The following is a 16,039-nucleotide window of genomic DNA, read 5'->3' on the forward strand; positions in this document are numbered from 1 at the left end:
GTATTTCCCCCAAAGGCATTTTTTGAAGATATATGTTATGTTAGGAAGCAAAGAAATATTTTGGGGTGGAAGCAACTGTGAGATTTCATTACTAATTTGTGTCTGAGGTCTTTCAAAACAAAACAAAACAAAACAAAAACTTCTAAAGATAATTTCTGTAGCTCTTCCAGAATAGAGTCAGAGATGCATAAACTCTGCTACAATACAAATGAGAAATAATAATCCCAAGAAAGGCAGGAAAACAAGCACTTTATGCCCTATGCCAGAAGAGACCGGGAGGTAACGAGGTGTTTGTCCCAGGCTGTTGCAGAGATTGGTCAGATTTGTAGTCTTCTGGTGATAACTCCATGCAGACTAAAGAAGGGGACATCTGTCACAGAGACAAACATGGCAAAGCATGAACAGTTCCTCTGGGACACAAACTCTGCCTGAAGCTGAAAGGCTCAAAAGAAATTTTTTCATATTCAAATTCTCAATTTCCACAAATACAATGTTTTAAATGTATTACCAAAATGCTTTATTACCCAAGGCACGTTTTCTTTTTCTTTTCTTTTTTTTTTTTTTAATTCTGATTTTAGCTATATGCATGCTATAAGCTACATCAGCTGCAAAATAGACCTTGATGATTCAGTGAATTTCTTTCCCATGAGTCTTTAATGGCATGATTTAAATACAAAACTGATTTTATAGAATTAAAAGAAACAGCATATAACTCACCTGGAACACAACATGACCAAAGAAAATAATTTGATTAGTAGGGAATTTCTTTCATGGAAACTGAAGTCACTTCATTAATAGGAAATCTGTGGTTCACAGTCACTGTACGTCATACATTGCACCCAATAAACTTGTTAAACTAATCATCTTCAACACAAAGCAGTAGATGCTAAGTTTGTATAAATCTCCATATTTGAAACATACGTCCTCCATATTTGAAAAAAGTGTCTTCTAGCTTTAAGCTACAAAACCCTGAAACAAACATCCATGTGATGGACTTCCAAATGCTGTCTTTGTTCTCAATAATTCACAATAAATTTCCACGACAGTGAGGGTAACTTCATTGCTGTAGAAATAGTCTTCACAAGCCTCAGGCATGCCTTGATCACGCTTAGTCACAGGGATGCCTTTGTCTTCCTGTAATCTTCTTAGCACTGTTATCACAAAAAAGAAAATAATTAGAGCAAAAGAAATAATCAGGCTACTCCCAGAAGTAAGGTATCTAAGCACAGTTGTTTACAGGATCAGGACCTTAACCATCAGATAGTCCCTAGTGTGTTGAAGGAAAAAAATATAAAAATGACAGGCCATATTTATTATCTTTAGGATGTGATTAGGAGAGCTATTATGCATATTTTAAGGTTTTTTTTCCCTTGGAAAATCAACATCGGACAAAATCTGAGAAATGCAGGCCTGAGAAAAGAATCTCCAACTGTTTGTTGAGATTTATGTCTTGTAAGAAACTCCAAGCAATTTGGATTTGGCTCTCTTTAACAATGTAAAAAGGCAGGAAAACAGTACTTTAAGCATTTTAAAGTATGGATCAGTTCTCAAAGACACACGCAATTCCATTTTAAATCTGTCTTGGACTGAGTCCAGAGTCAGACAACTTACCAGTTTAAGAGGCCCTAAAACCTCAGCAACATCCTAGCGAGAAAACAAGTTTAAGAAAAGCCATTGGATGACGTAACTGATGATCGGTGTCCCCTGAAAGTCTGTTTCAAACTTTTCAGTAAGACCTTTCAAGAAGTCGCAACAGGAATATCTTTTTTTTTTTTTTGAAAGTGTCTTAAAGTGAAATCACAGTTGTGAGAAAGAGGCTGCATGTTCTTGTGGTCTGGGTACCAGAAAGCCTGTCAACAGGCAGTCTGCTGCTTTTTTTTTTTGGGGGGGGGGGTTTGTTTTGAGCAGAAATAGAAAAACCCTGCAACTGGCACAGCTGGGCTTCACGTACAGCACAGAGCCAGCCCCATTTAGAAGACATTCAGGGCAGTGGCAGCTGCCTCCTCGTCCCCCTTTCTCCGCTTCCCAAGGCCCAAACCTGCCTCCATCTTTCTTTCCCCCCGGACCAACCCGCACGCCTCCTGGTCATATCATCATGCCTTGCCTCTCAGGAACCGCTGGTCTCAGGGAAGACTGAAAAGCAGGAGAAAATACTGTGCAATCTGGACTGTCAAAAGCTGGAGTGAAATTACATTAATTCCCGCTCTCTGCAATAAACCGTAGTGATGGCAGGGTTTCACTGAAGGTACATGCTCCGAAGGGAAAAAAGCAGAAAGCATGTTCTGTTTTTTTTGACAAAATCCATTTCTGTTACCTTGAAACTGTGATTTACTTTAAGAAAAATATGCTTCTGTGGCTGTCTCAGACACTTGAGACATTTACAAAGTAGGAATAAGTGTCTTTTAACCACAGAAGAAAGCTCTTGATAAAGTGTTTTTTTATCTTGTACTATGATGCAGTTATTGCAGACTGTGTGTTTATGTAATACTAAAATATTCTGCATCTTTCTGAATTTTTTTTTAAAAAGTAGTAAATCTCTTCAAAGAGTTTTTTTCCTGGGTCCCACATACTTTCCAGGTTTGCTCTTCTGAGTACAATTACATAAAGCTGATGCAGGTAAATTTTGTAATCTCTATTTGTGGCTTGTACTGCCTCACTGAAAAAAAGTATAGCTCATGCTTAGTGGAGTTCAAATGAATTTTGAATCTCTCATGGCCACAAACCAAGTTTTGATACTTTCATTTTTCAAACAACAGCTACTAATAGCACATTTGTTCAGGCATTCCCCCCTCTGTGAAGAATAAGCATCAAAGTGTTTGAAAGCCAGGGAATCTTTTTTAATTCTATCAAATATGCAGCCATTCTATAAAATCAGCTTTGCAAAAAACCAAAAAACCAAAAAAAACCCAAACTTCTTGTCTGAATGAACAAATCTGCTTAAAGTTTTAGCTATTCATTTGAACAACTAAGACATTTTATTATTTTTTGTTCAAGTTAGGGGCCGAGCCAACACAGCTCTGGACTCCTGGTATGCACTATCTGCAGAAGTGCTTACTGCAACTGAATGGAGCTCAACTGTGCAGTGTTGCTGGACAGCTGTAACTGTGGGTATATTTTTGTCTGCACAGATCCTCTTTGTTAATGATGCTGCACCAGAAAAAGTCTAGTTTGACTTTTTGATCCAGCTTTGAGCTGACTTAGTTCACACACACACACACACACACACACACACACAAAAAACAACTTGTGTTCCCAAACAAAAACTCACGCATCTCTTGTGGAGTCACTGAATACAAGAGACTCAGAAGTACATTAAGCTCTATTCAGAAATGTCAGAAAAGTCTTACAATCACATAAAACTGTAATATGCATCAAGATAGGATTGTACTCAGCATAGAGGAGAGATCCTTGAGATGTGGACTGACAGCACCTCATTAATTAAACTTGTAATGATACATGGTGTGTCCCACTGTATCTACTCCATCAAATGAGTTTGCAAGCTATTCATGTGTATATGTACAATTTCAGCACAGAATAACAATACCTATGGCAATGATAACAGAAATATAATTTTTGATTTTACATATACTTTTAAAATTTGTTTCAGGAACCTCACTTAGTGCTTACTATATCTGTGCCCCACAAGTATTTCTTATACAGGTAAAAGTTGCTATTATGGAAATGGCATTCACATTTCTGCAGAAAGCGAATTAAAGAAAAATGTGCACCATATAAACTTCAAGAATAGCGATTATGTAGCTTTTAAATTATGCCTGTGCCTCTCCTTATTCTATGCACCAATATAACTTATCCTATGTAATGAGACAGTTTGCACCTATTCTCCTTCTGCAGGGATGTAAAAATCTTAAATTAGATTCTTCATTCCACTGTCAATTGTGAAGCAGGGTGAATGAAGGAATGGGTACAAAAAGGTGATGTATATTTTACAGAACCTTAATGTGTAGCTAAAAACGTTTACTTGCCCATCGATAGTCCTCTGTTTGAGCTAAACACAAGCACACTATCCCTCCTCCTTCTGAGTTCAGCTTTACAGCAAGCTCTATACAACCTGACCGTTGAGGTCCTGTTCAGAGAAAACCTCCACTGATTTCAGTGGGTTTAGCATTTAGCATTTGACATTTCCAAAATGCTATGCTAACATCCTTTTATTATTTGCACATTAAACTCCTAGCAGCATGGAAAGGTAGCTCTACCTTTGCACAGCGCAAACTTAAAAAATGCTTTTAAAATCCTAAGCTCATTATTTTTATTTTTAGTTTTAGTTTAAGGGTGAATACACCAGGACAAGGTTTCCTGTAATCTCCTTGACTCTGCTTTCTTACAACTCTAGCAGGATTGAGCCAAAAATGGAATTTCAGCCCTTCCCTACCTCTTTTTTCCCCCCACTGATCAACAACATACACAACTTGATACCTTTGTTTTCTTTTATCATCAAGATCGGGAACAGCCAGTTGTTAAGCTTTTCATCTGTCAAAACAACATCTGTGTAATTCTGTTGAAATTCTCAGTTATTCAGATAAACCCACTGAGCATTATAATCTGTGTTGCTTTGTGATATCTGTACTTAGCAGTCTTGCCTACTGAAATTTATGTAAGCAACTACTAAAGTTACTCCTTATTTATACCTGATTTACTCTTTATTTAACTCATTCTGAGTCAAGCTGTCTCTTTTTCACTTTTACTTGTACTTTCTTATTCCTTCAAGAAAGTTTGGCCAATTTTGCATTTAATTATACTTTCTGAAGTAACAAAGACACACTATTTCTATTTTTCTGCTCCAAAAACCTTTCCAATTCTTCCAATTAATGAATTTTAAGGATTTTGAAAGAAAAAGATTTATTAATGGACAGACACTTCTACTTTAATGCTTGCCTTTTGGAAAGTGTTTGGAAATGAAGGCCTGATAAACATGATGTAGGGTAAGTATCTTTATAAGGTTTGTTTTACAAGTAGTAGGCCTGTTCATTTCTTACTGAAATGAGTAGATGTCTTGCCATAATTTTTTTAGTAACCAGGATCACATTCAAAAGAACTTTCATAAATACTTCTAATTTCAGAGTAGAAATAATCATTTTAGTCACCTCGTGAACTGCAGAAGGCCCGAAACATGCTAATTTACATACTGTGCACATATTTCAGAGTTGAAAATGTAAAGTAAATGTGAAAACACATAATCAGATGTTCATATTTGTATAGAACACTTTCAGAGAACATTTATAGAGCCTGGAAGGAACTCTCTGCCCTGAAATTCAGCCCCCCACAATAACCTATGGCAGCACAGTCTTCCTGCCAATGATAACATATAATACCAAAAAATATTATGATTTGAACAATTTCATGCTGTTTATGTCTTATGGAGTGCCTCTCATAAAGTCCTGCATGTATTGCCATCTATCAAAATCTAGCTATGAGCTGAAAAGCCTCCAGTATAAATTAGCTAAACCTGGGGTGCCTGGACTGTCTGTACGAGTTCCCATATGCTTTATCTGGGATTTTTTTTTTTTTAAGGGCTGATTAGTGGAATCGTCAAGTGACATCAAGATTATTTAAGTGATTCCCAAACTAAATTATTCTGGGCTAGAGAACTATAAGGAAATTCAGACAGACCATTGACAACTTGGGTTGTTTAATTTGCTATCATGCTACCTATTTAATTATCAATAAATGAAAAGGTGTGGAGAGTAGTGGGAAAAGTTAAAATGACTCTTACAATGCATTAGTTTAGAAGCATGTCCCCTCAGGAAAGAAGCTTGCAATATTGAGAATAGATCAAGAAGGGCCTTGGCATAAAGTATATGTGTAGCAAAAAAATTAAAACCATTCCTACCTTTCTTCTTCCCCTGATAAAGATGATGTTAGAACGTTTGACATGGCACGGTGAATATAAGGCAAGTATTGCAATGCCTTTATTGTGGGTCACCACCTCCTGAATACAAGGTACAACAAACCTCAAAGAAGAGTGAGAGGAGGTCACAGAAGAATGATCAAGGGCACAAAAAGATTTTCCTCTCAAAAAAAATTGAGAAGACTGTGATTGTTAGCAGAGAGATGAGTAAGAGGATGTAATAAATGAGTTCACCACAGCAAGCCGAGAAAATAGATCAGGAACTTTTGAATCATACCATTAATGTATCAATGACTATGTTAAAAAGTAGTTGAGTAAAAAAGGGTATGTAATGTTGGGTACAACATGGGATTGTATTGCAAAACCCCATGCCAGAGCAAATCATTGAGGACACAAATTTAACAATATTCAGAAAGGATACCCAGATTTCTTATAATAAATGGTAAATTTTTCTTAGCTGAGACAGTAAGCCTGCTACTTAAAGCCTGGAATACATTTATATGCATCCTGGAGCTGCTGATGCTGGCCAGGCTGGAACAGAAGGACTGTTGGCCTGCGCCAAATGGCTTGAATGCTGCATATAATTGTTCAATCATTTAAAAAATGGAAACTACCTACTCACAAATACCTACATGCATAATATTCAAGATGTCAGACACTGAGGGGTAGGAAGAAAAGGTGCTAAATGATCAAAGTAAGAGCACTTAGAAATAACACATAAAACTGTTTACTTCTGTTAGCTTTAATCAGAGATGCGGCTGATACGAAGAGGAAATAATACCCAGCTGAAAGAACCCAACAAACTAACTTCAATCTGGTGTGTGTGCTGACAACTTTATTACCAGTGAAGTAAACTATTGAGCCCTAAAGTTTCAAAGGCACGCATTTTTATTGGATGTCACCATTTCTAACATGGCTTTTCACAGAATAAGAAAAATGAGAAGGAAACTAAAATTCACAAACCTGAGCTGGCACCTCTAGTGAGCATATGAGGATTTGGCCATGCATCAGAGGTGGCCTGGACCTGAAAAAGAAACACAAGGCTCCAGTATAATTTTACATGTACAAGAGGGTTGCAGTCTATCATTACAATCTTAAAACCAGTCTTTTCTCTTTTGCAGATATTCAAGATATCTGCAAAACTGTAGCCATGCCTCTGAGTTATCCAGTAATCACACTGCTGAAGGGCCAATTTGGATCTTAGGAAGCTTAAAGGAATATGACCCCTTTCCTCACACACATGTCAAAGAGTCAGGAGACTACGATGACACTCGGGAGCCCGTCTGCCCTACAGACAGCAGTGTTTGGGATCTGATCTAGCTCATTTGCAAATGGCAGAACATCATTTTCCTGCAGATCTGTGAAAAGGCTAATAAAATTAATGACCTGGCTTGAACATGCTTGGGAAAGTTTAAATAGGTGGTTCCTCATCAAAATGACGCATATAAGACAAGGTGTCTCTCTCGGCCTGAGCTGTATGGTTTTGGATAATGTAAAACAATCTTTGTCTCAAAGGATTATTAGATTCCAGGTAGCTTCTCAAAACTATGTATTTTCTTGTTTCTGCAATTACAGCCTTCAGAGTTCTCCACTGAACCACAAGGAAAAGAAATACCAGAAGGTCAGAGAGAAAATGTCCAGCCTTCTCAGACAGCTATAATGGTAATTTGGCATGCCTGGTTTCCTATCTGGACTTGTTGGCCAGAGAGGCTCAGCATTAGTAAGTCAACCACAAAAATCCATGTGTTCCTTTGTCTCAAAGACTATGATGATGAAATCAGTTCGCTTTTTCATTGTTGTGTTTGAGACATGCCTTCTTTAAAATACATGAGGTGAGAATTAAGTCATACATCAGGGTTGTCCTGAACAGCTGAGATACACAAATCAGAGCCAAGTATGAAAATGAAATCTCTGACAGAATTCCCTTGCTTCTTGAATACAGATCAAAATTGGTTCCTTGATGAATTACATTGATACTTATAAGCTGCATAGCCATACCCATACTTAAAAAAATGCTGAAAGACAGCATTTCCTCGAAAACACCACTATGGAACAGTATCTTATTAACTGTAAAGACCATTATCTAAAAAATGGCTGATGTGTGTTGAGACTCTCAGTTTGTAACTGCCAATGCTGGACCACACTACTAGATGGAAAATTTTGGCAAAGAGTTATGTAATTACTCCGAAATGCATTTTCCATTTCATAATGCTATTTAAAATTAGCATATGGACTCTACAAATAAACCAGAACATTGATTACGCATGTGTAAGTCTATTCACATTTAATGAGATGCTCTAGGTTACTGAAAGTAGACTAAATGACTAAAATTACAATTTGTATTTTAAAGTGGGGAAAATACAATAAATTTTAGAAACAGAACTGTTGTAGTCTTTGTTATGCTATGTCTGGTTTACAGAGGTTAGGTGATGTGCAGAAGACTTAGTAGTGAAGCAAATTACAACATTGCTCACTTTATGGCCCTTTTACACTGTCTGGCTGGTACCAAATCTAGCATACAATATCATGTTGTAAATGAGAATTCAGTTATGCTGGAAAGGTCTGTACACCATGTGACAGTAGGTGCTTTAAATATAGAGTGATACATTGACATGTATCATCTGAAAAACAGAACAGCTTACTGAGTTATGCCACCTTTGCACAGAACAGACATCTACAGACCATTTCAAGCTTTCAGGAGAACAAAATAAGCAGGATACACAAGAGTACTTGTTTGTCTCAGGGCAGCAAAGGCTTTGTGTATGGAAGCCAAAATTCCTTTTTGGTTTGGCTGGTAGTAGGAACCTAAGTTGATAAACTGTTTTATAAAACATCTTTGCATGTTTGGCATCTAATATGTGCTTGCTTGGTGAATAGTGCAGTGAAGACAAAAAATTACTGTGTTAAGGCCTTTCATTAGATCTGTGCAATTCAGAGAACCAGCCTGATGCCTTGAAAGTCATTTGGAAACATGCTCTAGGAATTGACAATGGTTGTGGGATTGGTATTCGACCCCTTAGACAGGAGGCATGGCCTTTATTTCATCTAAGATTAGGTAGTTTGCCATGTAGACATCTGCAGTCAGGTAGGCTTTCTTTATATTCAATGGACAGAAATATGCAATTGTGCAATGTGCATTTGTGCAATGTGTACAACTCATTTTGAACATTAGGATGTGGTGAAAGTGCTTTTTTCTCTTTGCTGACCATAAAGGGGAGCCCAGAATGAAGAATTAATTTGTAGGCAAATACAGATAGATGATGGGGTACCATTCCTAGGTGCAGTTGTACATTGTCATGAGAACTGATGTTCATGAGCTAAAAGGTTTACATAGGGGATATGTAAAACAGGAGCTACATCTGATTTAGCTCAGGTGAGGCAATAGCCTTCAGCAGACACTTGAACTGTTGACATCCTAACTAACTGGCTCAAAACAGCATACATATATAAAACAGAGCTCACATGCTCTAACTGTCCTCACTTGTCATCTGCCATACAACTGTGGAATACGATATAGGAATGTAGAGCTGTTGATCACCCACATTGCTTATTAATGCGCAGTTTCCTTGCAGCATAGGCTAAATCCTACATCAGTACAATGGCTGCTGTGGTTAAGCAATTTTCAAACCATTTATGAAGATCTATGCCGAATCTGATCTGCACCTGTATATGGATTTCTTCAATCCACCTGCAATTTATTTCTCATTGAGAAAATACTTGTAACCAATTTGATGTCCCAAGAAGGTGTAGGTGAGAACTGTGGTCTTCATCAATGTCAGACAAACATATTCATCATCATTCTCCAACCACTTGCTCCCCTAGATTTGGATTTTCATGGTATCAGTGGACCTTGCCGATCACATTTTGGACTGGCCAGTTTCAGTGAGCAGCTAATTTTCACATATAGGCAAAACATAACAATCTATACCAAGGCTGAAGAGCATTGCAGATGCTGCCTACTGGTGATCAGGAGCTCTCAGTCAAGATTGGCTAATGATGGTGTACACTGAACACCACCAATGAAGCAGCTTTTGGTTGGTGAGGTGTGCATTTGCTAGAGGTATTGTTTAAATTATAACCAACTTTGCAGTACTCAAAATTCAGATGTACATTAAACAATAAGAAGTATCCTTTCTCCTCACTGGGCAAATCTAATGCAAATTACATATTAATATTACAGGGAGAACCTATCCAGAGCAGCAGTACAATCTAAAAATTATACACACATTAGCCGAGTCATTGAGTTACGTCTTCGTTTTAATGAATTTTTTAAACATTTGTATCATCAGACAAAACATTTACGCCATGAGAAAATACTTATTTCCAACAGCATGGATTTTGAAAGTTAGTTGGAAGAAGGCATGTTCAATGCTATGATATTTCCAATGCTGGGTCAGTTGAACCAGTGTGTAGTAGTGCATATATTAACCAGTTACCTTATGGAAATGCAAAAAGACATAGTGAAGTAGGAAGTGAGTACAAACATTCAAGGCAGTAAAAATGCAGAATACTGACACATGGCTGAAAAATGTACTTTTCTGTAATGCTCTTTTAGTATCGCACAAAACTAGCAACTCACTTTAAAACATTCTTTGTCAGCAACAATACTTCTGACCATATGAAATTATTAAATTTAATACAGTCTTTCAGCTGGAAGAGATATTAAGGTCTAACGCTCATATCAAATGCTAGATTTTATTAGCTTTGCTTGTTGTTTAACGTAACGTTTCAAGGTACTGCACTGGTATCACATAGTTTCTTTTTTTGAAGATCGATTTTTGCAGAAACATGCAAATATTAATGCATGAGCAATTCATAATAGTTAGATTATAATTTGATATATTATTGATAGAGCACATCAAGCTTTTTTGTTACATTTTATGCTGAACTGTTCCATTTCCACACCTACCAATTGCCATCATAGTTCTCATGGCTTAGCATGTAAAGCCAGAAAGTGGAGAAAGTAAGAATGCCTTTATTCAGAACATATATTAATGAAAATAATTATTTTATAGATAGATATATCTATCTACATATAATTAAGATTACATGGTATTTTTATCAGCATGAAATGTAAAAAAAAAATTCTCCAAACATCCCAAAATACCAGGAAAACACAGTTTACTGGCACCATACACTCTTAAACCAGTTTTCAATAAGGCTTTAGTTTTCCTGATGAATGGGACTAAATTTTTAAGTAGGTTTCTATATATTTTAGTTATTATAAGTGTTTTATGTCATAATATATTTTTAATAAAATAAAAACTCTTGTGTTGTAATTAAAGATAGCTAGTTACCATTTAGACAAACACGACCTTCAAGAGAGTAGCTTGTGTCTAAAGTACATGAACTAGATTTAAGGTGCTTCCACAGCTTTCATTCTTAAAAAGTACCACACTTAAAACAGTTGCAGTAATTGCTTGCTGACATGCTTTTCTTTGGCTTTTACCACATTTTTAACAGCATGTGATCCCTCTTTGGAGAATTTTATATTCGTTACATGCTTGATTTTGTAAAAATTGCATCTCTGTTGTAAAACTTAATGAAACAAAATGTTAGATGAATTTCCTTTGTCACAGCTACACCTTTTGCTCTTCCTTTCGAAATTTCCTGTTTTATCAAGCAATAACTGCAAGCAACAATAAATTTAAAGCTAGATTTCTGCATGTTGTAAACTGGGTAGGACCAGGAGTTACTGACAAAACCAGCTGGTCATGCAAGATTAGCAAATTCTCTGTATTCCAGTGCGTTGCCATCTAATCTGTCCTTTGTTTCCCCCGACACATAATAACACAATGAAGCTGGACAATGGTTCAACAGCAAGTGCATGTGATAGTTCTGGCAAGACTATTTTTTGTTTTGATTAAGCACATATTTTATCTGGGAGGGGCTAGAAAAGCAGGGCCTTTTTCTTCAGGTCATTCCGCTTCCAAAGTGCCAGACGATCAAATTCCTCAATGCTCATTTTGAAGACTTCCTGGAACTCTTCGGGGGACAAATGCCTCTTGAAAATGAAAATACAAAGATATCATTAAGCTCTTCCATGCATAGGAATATTTCTCCTCTTCCTAAGTCTTAAATACAGTACAAAATAATGCATTAGGATTTGCATTTAAATTCCCATATTGGCTCTGGAAAAGCCAATACACAAAATCAAATGAACACAGAGCAGCTGGGAAATGAAATTATTGATAGCAGTCGCTCACTTCTGAAAAAAATAAATCTTTTCAATAAAGTTCCAGCTGAGGAGAAGCTGTAGTCTTTGGGGAAGAGATGCATTTATACACGGGGCTTGATGGCAGAGCACACTGAGACAAATTTAAGCTATTCCAGGACTTTAAAGAGATTGATAACAATGTAATTTCAGAGTTGGATTTGTTTTGCCTTGATCTTTAATGAGAGTGGTAGGCACCACACTGATTCACTAATAGTAGCCTTGTAACAAAGGAGAGAGCACACTGCTTAATTCCTAACTCCAAAACATGCTTATCCATGGGGATAGGCTCATAGCAGAATTCCAGGTTGGATAAAGCTTGTTTGAAATGACAAGAACCTTGCTTCTATTTGATGTTTTCATATGATTCAATATAAAAAATTGAGATGTAGAGAAAAAGGTGAGAATACCAACATAAAGAGTTGGGAAGAGGGAAGATAAGGAAGGTATATAATCTTTGCCTCGCAATTACTCGTATATTCAAAAACAGCTGCAAAAAATAAATGTGTGAATTATAAATGAACATCATATACAATTCTTCTGATAATTGTGGGCTCTTTTTCAAGCATTTTAGAAGTATCAGTTACATTCTGTGTGTTAAGCATTCACCATCTAAAAGGGACGGATCCAGTGGAACAAGAGGAATTACGGACTGCAGGTTTTAAACACGGCCCCTCCTTCTCCACAAAGACTGCCGCTGCAGTTACTGGCAGCGCAAGGGCTGAGCACCTCCATAGGTTGGTCGGTCGAGCTGCTATATGCAAGAGTGTTCAGAATCAGAGCCCAGTTTTGCGGAAATGCTGTCTTAAATACCTCTTCAGCCTCATACAGTTAGACCAGAGCCTAATGTAGTGTATTCCAGTCCTCAGCATTACCAAACAGCCTACACTGCTTGGTGTAGTATGTGGCAGAAATATCAAAGATAAAACAAAAGTGGCTTTACCCTGTGAAGATGTATGGTCAAACCCACATGCTAGAAGCTTAGGCCAAACCTGCAGTCCAGCCCTCTCCACCCCAACCGGGCTTTTGCCTTGCAGTCCCCCAGGCACGCTTCTCCTCCTGGGCAGCCCCAGCCCGAGCACCTTGGCGCCTGCCGAAGCAGATTTCAGATCCAGAAATGACGTCCCCGCTAGCTGCCAAGCTGAGGGCACACTCGGACGTGCCTCACGCAGCAGAACGGGACTCAGCACAAGCTACACATCGGCCTCCTTTTCATGGAGGGGATGTTGGCACCTTCCTTTTGTCTAACTGCCCCGTGGCTGCAGGGCTTCCATAGAGGTGAGAAACCCGGGTTCAGTGTCCTCGCGGCGCAGAAATACACCTAATCTACATCTCTCACTCTCCAGAAACATGCCAACAAGCTGGCCTGGAGGGGATTTAAGGCAATATCATTCTTACAACTGTGAATAATGCAAGTGCTGAACGTCAGAGGTGCGTGCTGGGTGGACAGAGGAACACAGCATTTCTGGGACCACAGAGGCAAGGTCTAACGTGCAGCCTGATGATATGGCCGCTCGACAGAGGAAGGGGAATCAGTGGGTCCTTTAGACTGCGTTTGTGCTGGTCATTAAAATGGGCTGAGGTTGTCCATCACTTGAATTAGGCCTCGGCATCGTCTGGAAGAGCACCTGCTGCCATGGGCCAAAACTTTGTCAGGAGCATGCTAATGCATCATGATAATCCCATAATGGCTTAATTGGCTAGGACTGATATATCCTTATTGGCCCTGCCTTACAAATTTGACAAATTTGAAAGCAAAATTTTACTTTCCATTTATTAATGAGTTTATCTTTGCAATGTAAATTATATATGGAAAATTAATGAAACTGTCTATAAGAAATCACTACATTTAATTACATGGAATGGTCTATTATTGGTCCTTGTGGTTTCTTTAAAAAAGACAGCCTTTTTTTCCCCCTTGATTCCACAGATTCAGATCAACAGTGACTAAGAGTTTGGAACTCGGCCTTCATTTTTTATTTGACCAATGATAGCAACCCGACATAAGCACTATGCATAACATGGAACAAATACCCCATGCATATTTGGCAAAGGAGCTCCTGTTTCGCATGGAAATGAGCAACATCTGACAATGTATTTTAAAAACAATCTTTTACTGACAGCATTTAATTCTACTGAGTTTGGAAAGAAAAACTAACTTCTCTCTGTACTGATATTTTTTTTCCATCTTTTTTCTGATAATCTAGGGGACAAATTCTAGCAAGCTTAACTTCAGCAATTTATCAAAGCAAGGAACATGTCTGCAAGCTGCAGGATTGAAAAAGAAGCCCAAATGAGCAAAGTGTATCATATTTTGTTTTACCTTGCTTTGTAGGTTGTAGATAAGACTTGAGATGCTGCCTTGCTCATGAGAAAGCAGTGGCAAATTCTGTAGTTCAAACTCAAAATCAGAAAGCCTATACCATGCGGGTAAATCCACTTTGCCATTCAACCAAAACTACAGGAAATCTAAAACTTTAAAAGGAATATTGTCACCATTTTTTCTTGGTGTATACTACAAAATGTCTTTCTGTAAATTGATGTGGTCACATCAGAACTATTTTGATTTTTATTTCAAGTCAATGGAGAGATTCCCAGCAAGCAGTAGGTCAGGCTCTGAGGCCTTTTCTGCAGGGTGCTGAATGCTTTCTATATCTCACCTCCCAAAGAAGCTTGCCACCAATCTTAGCACAAACTCTGTAACTCCCCCTTTCCTCTCCAAGGCAGTATTTTGCCATTTATCATTTTCCTCTGCCTTCAAGCCTAAGGAGCTTTCAGTCCACATCTATCCAAGCCAATATGAATTAGATATGCTGTCTGTTCCTCTGTTAATATCCAGATATGATATCACCTCCACTCCTTGCATGCATTAATTTTCTAATTCTACTAAAGTTATATTTTATATCAGCATCAACTTTTTTTTTTTCCTCACAGTTGTTCCCAGCTGGGGCAGCCCGGTCCAAAGCACTTCAGAGCTGCGTTTCCACTCCAGAGATGCTAGGAAGTAGCAGAGGTTGAGATGGGCAAAGTATGAGCTCACTTATGTCCACCTCCCATTTCACCAGTTTAGGCAGTTTCCTTGCTTTTAATTCTCCTCCACATACTGCCCCTAAACAGTCTCAAGCACTGAGCCACCAGACTGCGATATTAGCAAAGTTTCTTACTGCATCAGCACAGTCCCCATACTCAGCATTAATTCTAGAAGAAAGAAACACCTCCCCTTTGGTTTGAACCCTCTCTGAGGACACCGGCCTGTGCCCAATGCAGCATAATTTCCACTATATTCCCTAGGTCTCTGAAACCTTCACCATTCTGGGAATGCCAAGCCCTTTCTCCAAGGAGCATGGGCTCCTAGCTTTGGGACTGATTCTAGAAGTAGCAACAATTACAATTCTGTCCGCAAATTCTGGAATAAGCCTTGATCCCAGACAGATGTCATCAAACTGGCAAAACTTCAGCTAGAAGTAACAAAAGTAATCATGGGCTGCACAGTTTGATTTATGAGGAAAGACTAAAAGGCCTAAGTATGTATGAGCGTGGCCAACTGATGACTAAGGGAAAATATGGTAAATGTCTACAAACATTTGAAGGGTCTAAACACCATGGGAATAGGCCAGTGTGGGAAGTTTATGTTCATACTTTTCTTTGTATGTCTGATGTTAATTTTTGCCTGTATTATTGCTGGACTTTCTTAAACCTTACAGCTTTAAGACCTAGAGTTCTTCCCAAATGAAAGCAGAGAAAATAGACTACTATGAAATCTAAGATTGATTAATCTTTCTTCTAAGCTATTTGAATATTAATTAGTCTTAGCTGAAATGCTCTCATGCAGAAATGTTACTTTATCTCATTAGTCAAACAAAAGAAGGGAGATTGAAAATCATGTGTATGGAACAGGGCAGAATATTCATTCTGAGGTATGACAGAAGATGTATGCATAAAGCTTTACTTTACAAGGC

General features: G+C 38.0%; 1 protein-coding gene across 5 annotated transcripts in view; it reads right to left on the reverse strand.

Annotated features, from left to right (window-relative positions):
• Positions 1 to 671: 671 nt before the first annotated feature.
• Positions 672 to 16,039, reverse strand: part of ABLIM2 (actin binding LIM protein family member 2) — a 163,639-nt gene continuing 148,271 nt past the window's right edge. For 3 of the 5 annotated variants that reach the window (XM_067297186.1, XM_067297184.1, XM_067297183.1), the window contains 2 exons: positions 6,830 to 6,890; positions 672 to 1,151 (listed from right to left, as the gene is read on the reverse strand). In XM_067297186.1, coding sequence (XP_067153287.1) covers positions 955 to 1,151; positions 6,830 to 6,890 — 258 coding nt within the window. In that variant the 3' untranslated portion in view covers positions 672 to 954. Of the gene's footprint in view, positions 1,152 to 6,829; positions 6,891 to 10,117; positions 11,871 to 16,039 lie in introns of those variants that run through there. The other 2 variants (XM_067297187.1, XM_067297185.1) reach the window with 2 other exon arrangements.

Source organism: Apteryx mantelli, chromosome 5 (assembly GCF_036417845.1).
Source record: "Apteryx mantelli isolate bAptMan1 chromosome 5, bAptMan1.hap1, whole genome shotgun sequence".
Lineage (NCBI taxonomy): Eukaryota > Metazoa > Chordata > Aves > Apterygiformes > Apterygidae > Apteryx > Apteryx mantelli.